The 17,735-nt window shown below is 39.0% G+C and overlaps 2 protein-coding genes across 3 annotated transcripts; one reads left to right on the forward strand and one right to left on the reverse strand.

The window, feature by feature from the left end:
* Positions 1-8,870: 8,870 nt before the first annotated feature.
* On the reverse strand, positions 8,871-9,812 carry LOC134496795 (olfactory receptor 10AG1-like). The gene has a single exon (XM_063302507.1). The coding sequence runs from the start codon at positions 9,810-9,812 to the stop codon at positions 8,871-8,873; it is 942 nt and encodes a 313-aa protein (XP_063158577.1).
* A 37-nt stretch (positions 9,813-9,849) lies between these two features.
* Positions 9,850-15,516, forward strand: LOC134497414 (olfactory receptor 5V1-like). 2 transcript variants are annotated; one of them, XM_063303071.1, is made up of 2 exons: positions 9,850-9,860; positions 14,601-15,516. In XM_063303071.1, exons 1-2 carry the CDS (start codon positions 9,850-9,852, stop codon positions 15,514-15,516), a joined length of 927 nt encoding a protein of 308 aa, XP_063159141.1. The 2 variants fall into 2 exon arrangements, with proteins under 2 accessions (XP_063159141.1, XP_063159140.1); XM_063303070.1 differs by lacking the exon at positions 9,850-9,860 and adding an exon at positions 13,990-14,006.
* Positions 15,517-17,735: the final 2,219 nt, after the last annotated feature.

Here is a 17,735-nt window from a genome sequence, read left to right on the forward strand (position 1 = left end):
TGAATCAGCAATCCCACCCGTGCACACACACGTTTTGCAAGTGTCCACAACAGGCCCACAAAACGTTCAGCATACTTACCAGCTCCAAAAGTTTGCCAAGCCCCAGTTCAGAACAATCCCTACAGCATGATACCCTCTAGTCCAGATGCTGTGGCCAGCCAGATGTTTCTGGGAAGCCCACCAGCAGAACGTCCCCAGGCACAGATATTTGGTGGCACATAATTTCTATGTATCATGAATCCATCTAACCATTGTTAGTGTGACTAGTGGCCAGTGATAGCATTGTTATCTTCTTGAATATGTCTACAGGCAGTCCTCGCTTAACAACCCTAATTGGGACCAGCAACTCCATTGCTAAGCAAAGCAGTCATAACTTCAAGCAGTCGCTAAATGAATGGTCATTAAGCAAGGACTACCTGTACTTCCATTTTAAAAACTAAACTTGCCTTCACTTCCTTAACTCCCAGTTGCTTTCTCTTGCTTTCTTTCAGTTAATCTGTATCTTCAGCCACTCATTTTACATGGACATCCCCAAGAACATCTGTTATGGGTCTCTCTTTCTAGAACTACAAAATTCTAAAGCAATATTGGTTGGAGTATATGCCCCTAATGATAATCAGAATAAATTCTATCAAAATTTATCAAATGAACTTTCTGAATTATCCTATAACAATTGGATTATGATGGGAGATTGGAACAGAGTTACCTTACCAATTATTGACAGAAAATCTGAACAACAAATAAAAAAAAATCAAGGAAAATTGCCCCAATCTTTTTTTGATATGTCAGAAAATTTGCCTATTGTAGATGCCTGGAGATATAAAAACAGTACGGCTAGAGATTATACATTTTATTCAGACAGATTCAAATCGTTCTCCAGGATCGATATGATATGGTTATCTAAAAATTTGGCAAATAACATTTTAAATGTATCAATTCTCCCCCAATCCTTCTCAGACCATAATCCAGTTCAATTGGTTATAAAACTCCACCCAAAAAGTTATAGGTGGAGATTAAATGAAACCTTGTTGAGAAACAAAGAACTTGTAGAAGATTGCCAAAAGAAATTAAAAGAATTCTTTGAATGGAATTTAAATAATGAAGTGAGTATTGGGACAGTATGGGATACTAGCAAGGCATATATGAGAGGATATTTTATGTATTTAAATAGTTGCTTAAAGAGGAAAACACAACAAAAAATTCAAACGGTTCTTGATCAAATTAAGATAAAAGAAAAAAATCTTCAAATAAGACCATCAGATGAAGGTATAAATCATCAAATAAAAATTTTACAGCAGCAATTAAAAATACTCACAACAGATGAAATTGAAAGAAAATTGAGATATATTAAACAAAGAAATTTTGAATATGCTAATAAAGCTGGAAAATGGTTAGCCTACAAATTAAGAAAAGAAAAGGAAAAAAAAAATATTCCTAAAATTCGAGAAAATGGGAAAGAATTAGTTGACAATGAAAAAATTAAAAAGGCATTTCATAAATTCTTTACAAACCTATATAAGAAACAAGAAATTTCAATTGATAAAATTGAGAACTATTTATTAAAACAAAACTTAAAGAAATTAACTAAAGACCAAAAAGCATTAATTAACAATCCCATCACAACCCAGGAAATTATAGAGGCAATTAGAAAATTGAAAACAGGCAAAGTTCCAGGTCCCGATGGATTTTCAGCAGGTTATTATAAATATTTTCAAGATAAAATTTTGTTACCACTTAAAGCTTCAGCAAAGGATCGTTACCTTGTCGTGGTGCTGGAGCTTGAGCACCTCAATGATGCCATGAGCTAAACCGTGAAGGGCCACCCAAGACGGGAAGGTCATGACAGAGAGGTCAGACTAAATGCGATCCCTGGGGAAGGTAATGGCAACCCACCCCAGTATTCTTGCCGTGAAAACTAAATGGATCAGTACAACCAGAGATATGTCGGTATACCATTGAAAGATGAGACCCCCAGGTCGGAAGATGGTCAAAATGCTACTGGGGAGGAACAGAGGATGAGTTCAATTAGCCCCAGACGTGATGACGCAGCTAGCTCAAAGCCGAAAGGATGGCTAGTGGCCGACGGTGCTGGTGGTGAATGGCGAATCCGATGTTCTAAGGATCAACACACCATTGGAACCTGGAATGTAAGATCTATGAGCCAGGGCAAATTGGATGTGGTTATTGGTGAGATGTCAAGATTAAAGATAGACATTCTGGGCGTCAGTGAACTGAAATGGACTGGAATGGGCCACTTCACATCAAATGACCACCAGATCTACTACTGTGGACAAGAGGACCACAGAAGAAATGGAGTAGCCTTCCTAATTAATAGTAAAGTGGCTAAAGCAGTGCTTGGATACAATCCAAAAAACGATAGAATGATCTCAGTTCAAATTCAGGGCACGCCATCTAACATCACAGTGATCCAAATATACGCCCCAACCACAGATGCTGAAGAAGCTGAAGTAGAGCAGTTCTATGAGGATCTGCTGCACCTACTGGAAAACATGCCTAAAAGAGATGTTATTTTCATCACGGGAGACTGGAATGCTAAGGTGGGCAGTCAAATGACACCTGGAATTACAGGTAAGCATGGCCTGGGTGAACAAAACGAAGCAGGACATAGGCTGATAGAATTTTGCCAAGACAACTCAATGTGCATAAGAAACACTCTATTCTAGCAACCTAAGAGACGGCTTTATACATGGACTTCCCCAGATGGACAACACCGAAACCAGATTGACTACATCCTTTGCAGCCAAAGGTGGCGGACATCTATACACTCGGTAAAAACAAGACCTGGAGCTGACTGTAGTTCAGATCATGAACTTCTTCTTGCACAATTTAGGATCAGACTAAAGAGATTAGGGAAGACCCACAGATCAGCTAGATATGAGCTCACTAATATTCCTCAGGAATATGCAGTGGAGGTGAAGAATCAATTTAAGGGACTGGACTTAGTAGATAGGGTCCCAGAGGAACTATGGACAGAAGTCCGCAACATTGTCCAAGAGGTGGCAACAAAATATATCCCAAAGAGAGAGAAAACCAAGAAGGCAAAATGGCTGTCTGCTGAGACACTAGAAGTAGCCCAAGAAAGAAGGAAAGCAAAAGGCAACAGTGATAGGGGGAGATATGCCCAATTAAATGCAAAATTCCAGAGGTTAGCCAGAAGAGATAAGGAATTATTTTTAAACAAGCAATGCGCGGAAGTGGAAGAAGACAATAGAATAGGAAGGACAAGAGACCTCTTCCAGAAAATTAGAAACATCGGAGGTAAATTCCAGGCCAAAATGGGTATGATCAAAAACAAAGATGGCAAGGACCTAACAGAAGAAGAAGAGATCAAGAAAAGGTGGCAAGAATATACGGAAGACCTGTATAGGAAGGATAACAATATCGGGGATAGCTTTGACGGTGTGGTCAGTGAGCTAGAGCCAGACATCCTGAAGAGTGAGGTTGAATGGGCCTTAAGAAGCATTGCTAATAACAAGGCAGCAGGAGACGACGGCATCCCAGCTGAACTGTTCAAAATCTTGCGAGATGATGCTGTCAAGGTAATGCATGCTATGTGCCAGCAAATTTGGAAAACACAGGAATGGCCATCAGATTGGAAAAAATCAACTTATATCCCCATACCAAAAAAGGGGAACACTAAAGAATGTTCAAACTATCGAACAGTGGCACTCATTTCATATGCCAGTAAGGTAATGCTCAAGATCCTGCAAGGTAGACTTCAGCAGTTCATGGAGCGAGAATTGCCAGATGTACAAGCTGGATTTAGAAAAGGCAGAGGAACTAGGGACCAAATTGCCAATATCCGATGGATAATGGAAAAAGCCAGGGAGTTTCAGAAAATCATCTATTTCTGTTTTATCGAGTATTCTAAAGCCTTTGACTGTGTGGCCCATAACAAATTGTGGCAAGTTCTTAGTGGTATGGGGATACCAAGTCATCTTGTCTGCCTCCTGAAGAATCTGTATAACGACCAAGTAGCAACAGTAAGAACAGACCATGGAACAACGGACTGGTTTAAGATTGGGAAAGGAGTACGGCAGGGTTGTATACTCTCACCCTACCTATTCAACTTGTACGCAGAACACATCATGCGACATGCTGGGCTTGAGGAATCCAAGGCTGGAGTTAAAATCGCTGGAAGAAACATTAACAATCTCAGATATGCAGATGATACCACTTTGATGGCTGAAAGCGAAGAGGAACTGAGGAGCCTTATGATGAAGGTGAAAGAAGAAAGTGCAAAAGCTGGCTTGCAGCTAAACCTCAAAAAAACCCAACAAGATTATGGCAACCAGCTTGATTGATAACTGGCAAATAGAGGGAGAAAATGTAGAAGCAGTGAAAGACTTTGTATTCCTAGGTGCAAAGATTACTGCGGATGCTGACTGCAGTCAGGAAATCAGAAGACGCTTAATCCTTGGGAGAAGAGCAATGACAAATCTCGATAAAATAGTTAAGGGCAGAGACCTCACACTGACAACAAAGGCCCGCATAGTTAAAGCAATGGTGTTCCCCATAGTAACATATGGCTGTGAGAGCTGGACCATAAGGAAGGCTGAGCGAAGGAAGATCGATGCTTTTGAACTGTGGTGTTGGAAGAAAATTCTGAGAGTGCCTTAGACTGCAAGAAGATCAAAGCAGTCCATCCTCCAGGAAATAAAGCCAGACTGCTCACTTGAGGGAATGATATTAAAGGCAAAACTGAAATACTTTGGCCACATAATGAGAAGACAGGACACCCTGGAGAAGATGCTGATGCTAGGGAGAGTGGAAGGCAAAAGGAAGAGGGGCCGACCAAGGGCAAGATGGATGGATGATATTCTAGAGGTGACGGACTCGTCCCTGTGGGAGCTGGGGGTGTTGACGACTGACAGGAATCTCTGGCATGGGCTGGTCCATGAAGTCACGAAGAGTCGGAAGTGACTAAACGAATAAACAACAACAACAACAACCACTTAAAGATTTAATGAATGCGATTCTGTTAGGAAATCCAATACCAAAATCTTGGTCAGAGGCAAATATCATACTAATCCCAAAAGAAAAACAAGACCCGTCACTATGCAAAAATTATAGACCTAATTCGTTATTAAACAATGACTATAAAATATTTCCTTTAATTCTAACTGAAAGACTAAAAACAATACTACAAGAAATAATATATTATGACCAAAATGGTTTTTTACCCCAAAGATATATAAAAAACAATATAAGGACGGTTTTAAATATAATAGAGTATGCCCAATTTCATAATGAAAAACAGATTATGTTGTTATTTTTAGATGCTGAAAAAGCTTTTGACAAGCTAAATTGGAATTTTATGCTTAAGGCTTTAGAATTGATGGATTTTGGCGATATATTTATAAAAGCAATAAAATCAATTTATACATTTCAAAAAGCCAGAATTGTGATCAATGAAGAGATAACACAAGAATGTCAAATAGAAAAAGGAACAAGGCAAGGTTGTCCGCTATCTCCTTTATTATTTATATTGGTATTGGAGGTTCTAACAGAAGCTATCAAAAAGGATCATCGAATTGAAGGGATAAAGATTAAACAAGAAACATATAAATTAAGAGCCTTTGCGGATGATTTAGTTATCACTTTATAAAACCCGTTAATATTAATTGATTACTTATTAAAGACACTACAAGAATATGGAGAATTAGCTGGTTTTAAAATAAATAATCAAAAAACGATGATAAATTTAAACATGCCACAAAATAATCAGAATGTATTAGAAATTAAATCAGGATTTAATAGTGTTAAAAAAGTTAGATATCTAGGGATAGAGATTTCAGCCAAAACTAATGATTTATTTCAAAATAATTATGTTAAAATATGGAAGGAAATTAAACAAGATTTATTGAGGTGGGAAAAATTAAACTTATCACTTATGGGACGAATCTCTGCAATTAAGATGAATATTTTGCCGAAGATGCTATTTTTATTTCAAACCATTCCAATATTTATAACTGATAAAAAATTTAAATTATGGCAAAAAGATCTTTCAAAATTTATTTGGCAAGGGAAAAGACCAAGAATTAAATTCAAATTACTACAAGAGGATAAGGAAAGAGGAGGCTTGGGTCTTCCCAATTTCAGGTTATATTATGAGGCATGCGGTCTATTATGGTTAAAAGAATGGATTACCCTACAAGATTATAAATTACTAAATTTAGCAGGACATGATTTAAAATTTGGATGGCATGGCTTCTTATGGTATAACAAATTGAAAGTAAATAAAACATTTAATAATCATTGTATTAGACAGTCCATTCTTAAAATTTGGGAAAAATATAAATATTTTAACATTGACAATACCACTATGGATTTCCCCACAAGAAGCTTTTGTAAGGTGAGAAACAATAGGAAACCATAAGTGGCTAAAATATTCAGATTTAATAAAATTTGAAGGGACCAAATTTACATTGAAGACATGAGAAGAACTGGAAAGTGAAGGATATTCATGTCAATGGTTTACATACATTCAATTAAAAGAACAATTTAAAATAGATGCCAAAAGTTACAAATTTACAAAAAAACTATCTTGGTGGTGTTGAGGTTTTCCTACTAACGATTAAGACTGCTATTGTACCGAAACATTTTGGCCGGGTGAAGAGGTTGTATTTGATTGTCTCCTTTCACGTGCTTGATGCAAATCGCCTGGGGGGAGGAACCTGCCCGGACTTGTTTCTTACTTCCTCTTTTTTTTCTCTCTGCTGGCATGTAGCAAGCCAGGTAGCTCTCAATGAGAGCTAAGTCCTTTAAATATGTTTTGTTTTTGTTTTGCTTTCTGTAAATAAATTATTTTTATAGAAATGCCTGGTGTGTGTGACTTTTCTGATCTCTCCTGGGCTAAAGGCTTTCCCTGCATTCTGCCAACAGGTGGGATGAACAAATGTATACTAATAATGACCACATGATCTCTAAAACATATAAAATGCTATTACAAATGAGAATATTCAATGTATAAATTAAGCAATGTATGAACAAATGGGAGAAAAATTTTGGATACAATATTGAATACGATGTTTGGGAAAGAATGTGGACTAAGGGATTAAAATTTACATTAAATTATAATTTAAAAGAAAATTTTTATAAAATGATGTACATGTGGTATATTACTCCTGAAAAATTATCAAAAATGTTTCGAAATACGTCAAATGTTTGTTGGAAATGTAAAAAAGAAATTGGAACTTTATACCATATGTGGTGGACCTGTAAAAAAGCGAAAAATTTTTGGTCATCTATACATAATATAATTTGTAAAGTATTGACAGTAAACATTGATAAATCACCAGAATTCTACTTATTGGGCTTTATGAACAAAGATTTGGAAAAAAACTATGGAAAACTTCTACTGTATTTGATTACTTCGGCCCGAATTACTTATGCCGCAAAGTGGAAAGAAGAATTAATCCCATCTGTGGAAGAATGGATACTTAAATCCCTAAACTTGGCACAAATGGCAAAACTAACGGACCAATTAAACGATAAAACTATGGAAGATTTTCAAAAGGACTGGACACCATTTTTTAAATATGTGGAATGGACTCAAAAGTTAATATGAACATATAGTATGTAAATAGCAAATTATTTTAATTATATAATCTCTTATTAGAATTAATGAAGGCAATTTAGAGAATTAAGGAAAAAAAATAATACGCTAGGATATTAAGCTGTACCGTCTAGAAAGTTGGAAACCCAAATCTTTCTATTTATTTATTTATTTCTCATTTTATTCTTTTATTTTTATATATATATATTTTTTTCATTTCTCTCTCTTCTTTTTCTCCTCCTCCCTTTTTTTTCTTCTCTTCTTCTCTTTTTTGTATTGTAAGATATTATTGTTTGTATGTAATTTTATGTTTATTTAAATACATTAATAAAGATTCATTAAAAAAAGAACTTCTCATAATCTGTCTATTCTAATTTGAATAAGTTTAAGAAGAGGGACTTTAACCCCATGCCCCTTTATGCATGCCCTTTAGTCCAGAGCTGTCAATAAATCAATCTGCCCTTCAATGCGCTTGTGTCATGGCCCCTGATTCAAACAGAACCCTAAAACATCCTTTGACACCCCAGTGGACCAAGAGCCACCTGTTCCCCAGCAGGAGGTGTGGTTGACACCCAGGCATTGTTCTTGCAGTGAACCTCTAAGTCTCATCCTCCCTGCACCTGACCTTGGTCCTTCTCCCCTACACACTGCCTCTTTCTTATTTCATCCCCCTTTCTCCCCACATTCCCTGAACTGTCTGGCAGCCTTCCTTGTAAGGGCGTGGCCGGTCAATCCTTTCCTTATGTTTTACCAGAATAAAAAACTTAGGTTTCCTGCCAGGGCTCTTCCCTTCTTTTAATAAATCTCTCTCCAAATCTGGGTCATGTGGGAGGGAAGGGTAACATCTGCTACTAGCATCTTCTAGAGTTCATTTTTACTTGTAAACACATGCACAAGCACTGCAATCTGATAAAGGGGTGAAAACAACTATATGCTTGGATTATTACATTAAGAAGATCCATTTCCTTGCTACTGTTTTTTTTTAATCTGAAAGCATCTTTTATCTCCTTCCTTTTGTCCCCTTTTTCTGCACAGTTTCTGAGCTGGCTGGCCACTTTCCTTTTAAGGAAGTGGCCACTCCACCCTTTATTTGAATTTTATCAGAATAATGAGCTTAGATTTTCTTTCAGAGCTCTCTCCTTAGTTTAAATACATCTATCACACTTCTCAGTCATTCTGGAGGAAAGAGCAATATCTGCCACTGGTATCACCTGGAGTCCATTCCACCTCCTAAATATGTGCATGAGAACTGCATTCTGTTGAAGAGATCAAACCTATTGATATCCTTGGATTATTCCATGAAGACCTGCTTCCTGGCTACTGATTTCATGAAAGCAGCTTTTATCTCTTTATTCCTCAAGCTGTAAATGATGGGGTTCAAGCTTGGGGTTACTACTGTGTAGAGCAGGGCGACAAATCTGTTATTGTCCATGGAATGTGCTGAGCTGGGACGAATGTAGGTAACAATTGTGGTTCCATAGAAAATGAAGACAACAGTGAGATGGGAGGAACAAGTGGCAAATGCTTTGCTCCTGTTCTTGGCCACTGGCATCCTGAGAATAGAGGAGATGATGAGGATGTAGGAAAAAAGGATGAGCAAAAGGGGTACCAGGATAATTAGAACTGCTAGTATGGAAATGGCCAATTCATCTTTGTAAGTGTTGGTAGAAGCCAGTCTCAGAACATGCTTAATATCACAGAAGAAGTGGCTGATTCGATTTGACCCACAGAAGGGAAGGGTGAAGATGGAAGTAGATTGCCCCAAACTCACAAAAACCCCAATGGCCCATGAGGCCACAGCAAGCTTAGCACACTCCCTGAAGTTCATGATGTAGGGATATTGCAAGGGTTTGCAAATGGCAACATAGCGGTCATATGCCATAGCACAAAGAAGACAACACTCAGTGAGACCAAAGAGAATGAAGAAACACATTTGACATCCACAGCCCCAAAAGGATATAGTCTGTTTCTCTGATAACAAATTCACAAGCATCTTTGGGCTGATGGTCGAGGTGTAACCAATTTCCAGAAAGGACAAGTTCCAGAGGAAGAAGTACATTGGGGTATGGAGGGTAGGACTGAGACTGGTGAGGATCAAAATCAGGCTGTTGCCCATCAAGGTCATGGAGTAGAACATTAGAACCAGGCAAAAGAGAAGTTCTTGCATAGTCTGGAAATCTGAGAAGCCCTGCAGGACAAACTCTGTCAGACAGGACTGGTTGTCTTCTTTCATGGTATCATCCAGACCAATGCCTGAGAACACAAGAGGAATGTTAAATGAGTAATTAAACCGTTCTTCTTCACAATTTTAAAAAATGAAATGGACTTGTTACCCTTGAAATCTATATCCTGTTTCCTTACACTACTAGTCGTAAGTTGGATCAATAAAACATTTCATGAGGTTTCACAACAAGAAGAACCAATCCATCAAAAATGACCTTAGGGTAAGTTCTCATCTTACTTTTGTACTATTTTCTGATATTTTTAGAAAGATGGGATATTTCTTCTTGTGAAAAACTGGAAATGCACTAAAATGCACGGGCAATTCAAGGTCTTGAAGATTTCTCTGCCATATATGAGTCTTCCTGTATCCCTTCCTCTGGAAAAAAGTCTTTCATATATGTAGGTGTTTTGCATCAGCCAACATTAGAGACCATGGAGGAGCCTTTAAAACTAGTTGACTCCTAGAGGATCAGAAATCCTAGAGAGACGGGAGGATGTTTTCTGTAACAAGGTCTCCTGACAGAAGCCCGAGGATTCATACTGGGGATTGGTAAATGGATGGACCTTGGGGAAAGTATTCTTTACAGCAGAGTTAGGAAACCCAGTGCCCTCAGATGTTGGATATTTTGGTTTCCAGTTTCCCCTGTTGACTGAGTCTTATAGGAATTGTAGTCCAAAAGTTAAGGCCTACCAGAGGGTTAATTTACATTGTTCCTGAGCACACTATCTGTCATGGTGATCAGTAACTATGTGGAAAATCTTTGGACTGAGAGCACTTTTAAGGACTCCTCCTTCTCCCTGAGCTACAGAAATGCCATTTTATTTCAGGTCCATTCTTACTTCTTCCATACTCTCTGATGTTCACATGAATCTCAATCAGTGGAATGTGTTTTCCATAATTAAACTATTCAGATTGTCGTGTTTGATCCTTATAAGTCCCTATGATCTTGTATAAAGAATATCTATAGCATATCTCCTTGGTTCGTATGCCCCAGACAGGCCGGATCCTCTTGAAGATGGTTTCTTCTAACACATCAAGAGGATTACATATTCAGGGAAGTTGATTTAGGGAAAAGTCTACCGGGATCCCATTCGTTGCAAGTGGGGCCCATTGCTTCTTTTTAATGACCAAGGGATGAATGTGTTTTTCCATCTATTTCCAGCACAGCAGAATTTCAGGAATTACCTGTTCCTCCCTTCAGAGAACTAAACAACACAGAAGCTCCTAAAACAAAACAAAATAAAAAATCCTGCAAATAGAACTCCCAATTCCTACTGAAAAATCATTAAAAAAACTTTTTAGACAAACATCTATGGAGGAAGGATACTAGGTTTAAATAACTTATGGCACACAGTGGTTACCTTTTTGGACTGTTCTTTGACAACATTCATATAAATGATAAATATTGACCAAATTAAATACAGCTGAAATTTTCCAGCATTTTTGGGAAGTCAATGGCTGGAGATTCTTTTGTGGAGGACTTTTAATTCAGACTTATCTCCCAGAATATTATTGATTAGTCACTTTCCGGTTAGACTACTGCAATGGACAAAAAATGTCAAGATCTGGCTGCACAAAGCCCTGCCTCCCTTTTATGTGCCCATGATGTTAGGAAGGGGCCGAGAGCATGTGGTTATGGCTGCATCTTGCCTTTTTAACCAACCCTGCAGATGCCCCTGTTCAGTAACAAAACAAAACAAAAACAGAACGCTTAACCCTGCTGCTTTTAGTCTGAAGGAAAAAGCTGTTGTTTCCCCAAACTGGCTGTACACCCCCAATTTATATCGGGGTTTTGCTTCATTTTTCCACCCCCAATCCTGTTTCATTGCAAATCTTCAACCGCAAAGTGATGAGGCCATCGGAAACGAAAGAAGGCCTCATCTTGATCTGGAATTGATCGGGCCCTCCATGGCTTATAAGCATCATGACTGATAAACTATAAACCATAGTTTAGCCCATGGTATGAGCCAGCTGCTGATAAACCCCAACTGTGCCTGATTAAACTTTGGCACGATTTGCTCTGCTTTCTTCTCTGTTGCAGCACTTTGCCATGTCAGGAAGAGCGGAACGAGGGGGAATATCGTTCTGAACTCAGGACCTTCTCCTGCTGCTCTGAGAAATAGTTCTTTGGCTGAGATTTGCTTGGGAAAGAACAAAGTTGCTGACAAAGCTTTAGCGTCTCCATTTCCCCAGCCTCTGTAATTCCCACTGCACTGCAGACTTCACGGAGGAAATTTGGCTGGTGCCAGAAAGGATGACTCTCCCCCTTGTGTGTTTTCAGAGCACACAGAAAGGGTTCTGTTACAACCACATGGCATCACCGTAGCACACAAACCAACCAAAGCCCTCCAGAACATCTTAAGCAAACCAAAAGACCCAGTAGCCCAAGAAGAAACAACAGGAGTTATCTGCAACATACAGTGTAAGGACTGTAAGAGCCACTAGGTAGGACAGACAGGCAGAAGACTAGCAGAGCACATTCATGAACACCAACTAGCAATCAGAAGACACAATGAAAACTCCGTAATCTCATAAAAACATGGACAGACGCAACCAGAGTTTCAGCTGGGAAACTGTGAGCATTCTAGACCAAGCTAAGTCCAAAAATGCTAGGGAATTCCTGGAAACTTGGCACTCAGAAAAATCAGCCATCAACAGGCACATAGGGATAAACCAGCTTTACACACCATTCAAAAGAGACAGTAAAAAAGCTAAAGGCCAGAACACTTCCTCTCCAGTGCCTAGACCCAGATAAGCAGGGATCAACCCCAGACAAACAACCAAGCAGAAAACAATACCCTACTCAAGGAACTACCAAGGAGAAAACCACACCCCCAACAACACTGGCAGGGCAAGCCACTGTACATAAACAGGGAGCAAACCCCACTAGCACTGATGATGTTGCCTACAGTAGTTGGGTAATGAAAAGTCTGCAAGCAAGCAACCAAGCTCAGAGAGCACCAAGGACTCCACAGAATTCTCGGCTTTCAGGGCTAAGGAGATGGATAAGCAGCAGCCGTTGAGAGTGAGTACTGGGGGGTATTGACCTTATGGATCCATTGTGAGGGCTAGGGCTGAGTGAGAAGGAGGAAGGGAGGAAATGTGGCAGCTAGGATTTTGCCCAGCCAGGACCAACCAAGCCCAGCAGGAACAGATGGAACAGGAGAGGTTCAAGGAAGGTTCTGAAACAGAAGCTTGCAGGCACAGATATCTCGGTCAGAATTCAAAATAGAAGAAGACCACCACGGAAATTGACCAAGGTCTATTTACTGCAGGGTTTGGTTTTTGCAGTGATTAACCAAAAGCCTCTGAGAAGCTCTTTTCACCTCTGCTCCTCAACAACTGTGAAAGGTAACAGAGAATGCTCACGTTTAGTAGTTGTGAGAGCCTTCTCCTCCAAGTGTTTGCCCAATCCTCTTTGCAAGTCCACCAGCTCGATGGCCATCATGTGGTACCAATGTCCTTCTGCCTTTCCAGACACCACATTCCTTTTTAATGTAGCTGAATTACTCAACCCCATTCACTATATTTTGCACCGTCCACGTACCATTCATGATTTTCTATACGTCTACCATGCATTTCCTTATCTGGTCTTTTTTTCTGAGTCAGAAAGTCCCAAAGGTTTTGAAAGGGGGAATTTTCTCAAAGCTTTCATGCTGCCTTATTGGGAAATTCATTCAGATCCCCTGCTCCTGCCAGCAAACTCCTCTGCAAAACTGTCTTCAGGAATACTCCCCCTCCCCCGCGAGTCCAGGAATAAGATGCAAAGACTTAAGCTAGTTGTTGGAGGTCAATGCATTAATGCTGGGTTATTCTGAAACATAGTTGGGAGCAACTGGTTCAGACTGAAATAAATATTTCATAATAGATAAAAGGTAACAGGTTAAAAAAATCCTCCAATAAATAAAACTTTATTTTTCTACTGAATGATGTACTGCTCCCAAATGAAAATTTGACTGATTTTGGAACAAACTGACCTGCAATCATGATCAGAACAGATTGGGATGGGATTTAATAGACCAAGAGAGATGGAGAAATCAGAGGTTGCCATCTGAATTATGAGGGTGCATAAGACTCCAGGGTTGCCTGATGGTTTTAATACAGGGCTTTATACATTTTATAAAGAACTTCTCTTAATCCCACCGGATTAAGCATGTCAAAATGAAAGGGCATTGTTTTTCCGAACATGGAGAGAATTAATGAGTCCAACGCCCACTTCTCAAAAGAACCAACGAAAGTGGAGTCTTTCCAATTTTACTTTAAAATGTAATTTCAGTTGTATTTAGTTCTCTTATTGCAAATAGATTTAAAGCCACTGATATAGAAACCTATAAATCAAATTGGCTTTTGTTCCTGAAAGAAGGATGTCAGATTCAAGCAAGGACGGTTTTATTCATTCAGACCCTTTCAACAAATATCTACTTGGGATTAATCTCTTGTTTCAATATGTTTTAAATCTGAGCTGCTTATTGTTCTGTCCTTGCAAGAAAGAAAGTTTGATGCTTTAAATTACTACATTTTGCATTTATTCTACTTTTTGCTTTCTAATATCCAGGTAGTATTGCCAACTATGGATATTGGGAACATCTGGGGAGGGTCTGACTGGGGATCAGCCTATTTTTCTCTCAAATAGATAAAAGGTAGTATGATTGACAAAGAATTATTTCTTGGAATGGAAATATGGCCTTCTGTTGTCTTTGACTCCTACTTTTTCACATGTTTTATACGGTACATCTCTTTTTCTTTCAATCTCTTACAGGGAGAGTGTTCCTCTCTGAGCAAGGGAACAGAGAACAGGACCAAAGTGACAGAATTTGTTCTAATGGGACTTTCGGACCTCCCAGCCATCTGCTTCTCCTTGTTTGTCATCATTGTGCTTATCTATCTAGTCACACTACTGGCCAATGGCACCATCCTCCTTGCCATAGGAGCCAACTCTCAGTTGCACAACCCCATGTATTTCTTCCTCAGTAATCTTTCCTTGCTAGACATCTTCTGCCCCACAGCTACAGTGCCCAAGATGCTGGAGAATCTCTTGACAGAATGCAGTTCCATTTCCTTTGCTGGCTGTGTGTTACAACTCTACTTCCTGGTGGCCCTGGCTGGGACTGAGGTCTTCCTCTTGGCTGTCATGGCCTATGACCGCTATGTGGCCATATGCAACCCTTTGCGATACATGGTCATCATGAACAAAAAGCGTTGTCTTCAGATGACTGCAGGAACATGGATCACCGGCTTCCTCAACTCCTTGTTGCACACAACCTTGACTTTCACCCTACCTTACTGCAACTCCAATAGAATCAACCAATACTACTGTGACATCCCACCAGTGTTGGCCTTATCTTGTGCTTCCACCTACATGGCTGAGATGGTTGTCCTCATTGTGGGTGGTGTATTTGGTGTGAGGGCTTTTCTAATCACCTTGATTTCCTATACTCACATTATTGCCACCATTCTGAAGATCCGTTCTGCCGAGGGGAAGCGTAAAGCTTTTTCTACCTGCGCCTCCCACTTAATAGTGGTCTGTCTTTTCTATGGAACCACTATCTTCACATACATAAGGCCTTCCTCCAGCCACCATCCAGATCAGGATAGGTTAGTGAGCATGCTCTATGGGATGATTACTCCCATGTTAAACCCCTTGATTTATAGCCTTAGAAACAAAGAAGTGAAAAGGGCCCTTGAGCGCCTAATCGTTCATCGATTCCATTAACACTGGAAGAATTTAATTTAATCAGATTGTTAGAGAAAAGTATTTTTTTTAAGCTTAGTTTAGTTTATCTGATCCTAAGATGTGTCAAGAATTCTGAGACAAGGAGGAATAGAATTTGGCAGCCCTATCTGTCTATCGTCTATCATCATTCTACATCTCTAAAACTCTCATGTCTGCAACCTTTCACTGGGCAAAATGATGCCTAGTAACCCAAGAAGAGTTGAACCAGGATACCTCAAATGGGCTAAATTACAGAATGTGTCCAAAATCCAGGACCCATGACTCCTGTGGAATAAAATTTGGCAAATTGTATAAAACATTTTATGACATAAAAATTATCATAAAACATGACGTAATACAAAATGTCATAAAACATTTCCTGTGGTCAGCTCCTGACGTTTGACTGGGCTATAGTTCGACATGGGCTACTTTCAAGGCAGATACATCTCTGAATGTCTCCCTGAATTTTTAAGAACTTTTCCAGTGAAGGCAGTGCGTTAGAAGCTCTGCCACTGTTGAAGGCATTGAGGAATCTGGTAAGGAAATCGCTCTGAAATGACGACCCAACAGGTCATGGGTTGTCTAGTAAACTATACAACAAGTCACATTTCTAGACAGGATTACCATAACTATTCTGGCCACCAACATTACTAAACCTGAATGGAATGAAAGCATAAAGTGCCACTTGGACGTTATTTTTACTCCTATCTTCATAGCTTTTATTAATGGTGTTTACATTTTTATATATTGTGTTGTATTTTATATTTATTTTTTAATTGATTACTCTTGTTGTAAACCACCCAGAATCCCTCTGGTGAGAGGAGATGGGTGGTGATAAGAATGAATGAATGAATGAATAAATAAATAATAAGCAGGTCACATCAAGAGCATAAAATGCACTGTAATGAACCTGCCTCCTCCTCAGAATTTTAAGACTGTCTGGTACTTTCTATGCTGATGAACATTGTTGCCCTGGGGACCAATCCACTGCATGTTTTCTTTTCTAATGGTAGCTATTTATTTTTGCATTGGGAGAGGGTACATTTGCATCTGTTTTACTTGAAATAAATGTTAGAACTTGGTACATGAAACTGTTCTTTTTTTAATAATAATTTTTATTCAAGTTTGTGAATACAGAGATAAAAAAACTAATACAAACTAAGAAAAAGACAAAAAGACAAATAAAAAGTGCAGAGAGAAAAGAAAAAATTAAAGAATACACACACACACACACAGCCTACACTCTATATATATGACTGTCCCCTCCATCAAGGCAAGTACAAATAACTAGTAACTTATCACCTTCTCTGATATTTCAACAAAAGATCTCTTCTTCCCTTTGTTGATCTCTTATCAAAAAACAAATTATAAAGCTTTATCATTCAGCCCTAATCAGCAAAGTCCATTAAGAGTTACCAGAAACAGTAACGTATATTTTGACCTTAATCAAATAAAACAGTTTTATATTCCTTTCCTTTCCACATGTTATCAGTTTCTTTAAAAATACAGCAAAGAATCTTTTTCCCATTTGTTATGTCTTATCTATAAAGAAATCTTTAAAGCCTCATCATTTGGTCTTAGTAAAAGAAAAAAAAATCCATTAAGAGCTACCAGAAACAACAACATGCTGTATATATTTTAACCTTGATCAAATAAATCAACTTTGTATTCCTTCCATTTACTTTTAAGAATCTTGACCTTTAACGCCTTTAAATAGTATCCCAAAAGTTTATTCTCTTTCTCAGTTGATTTCTCTTCTCAGAAAGTCCTTCATCAGCTTAGCATATCCCTTTTGCAAATCCAAGATAAAAAGCAGAGGAAGTGCCATGGCAAGACAAGAACCTGCATGGGATGTACCACTGACAGGTAGCTGAGGTGGCTGACCTTGGGAAATCCTACCAGTGGCTGGAAAGGGCGGGACTAAAGGGCAGCACTGAGGCCCTGATTGTAGCAGCACAAGAACAGGCACTAAGCCCCAGATCCACAGAAGCAGGGGTCTACCACACTAGGCAGGACCCGAGGGGAAGACTGTGCAGAGAGGCCTCAGAGAGAGTCCAACACAGAGTGGCAGGTGTAAGATGCAGGCAGGAACAGCCTGCACTGAACTGCACCTTTAAGTGGCATGTCTGGGAATAGCATACCTTTCTGTCTGGCATACGCTCTCTGGATGCCGATGTTTCCTGAGGGAGTTGAAATTAAATGATTTTAACGCTGTACAG

This window comes from Candoia aspera, chromosome 4 (assembly GCF_035149785.1).
Source record: "Candoia aspera isolate rCanAsp1 chromosome 4, rCanAsp1.hap2, whole genome shotgun sequence".
NCBI lineage: Eukaryota > Metazoa > Chordata > Lepidosauria > Squamata > Boidae > Candoia > Candoia aspera.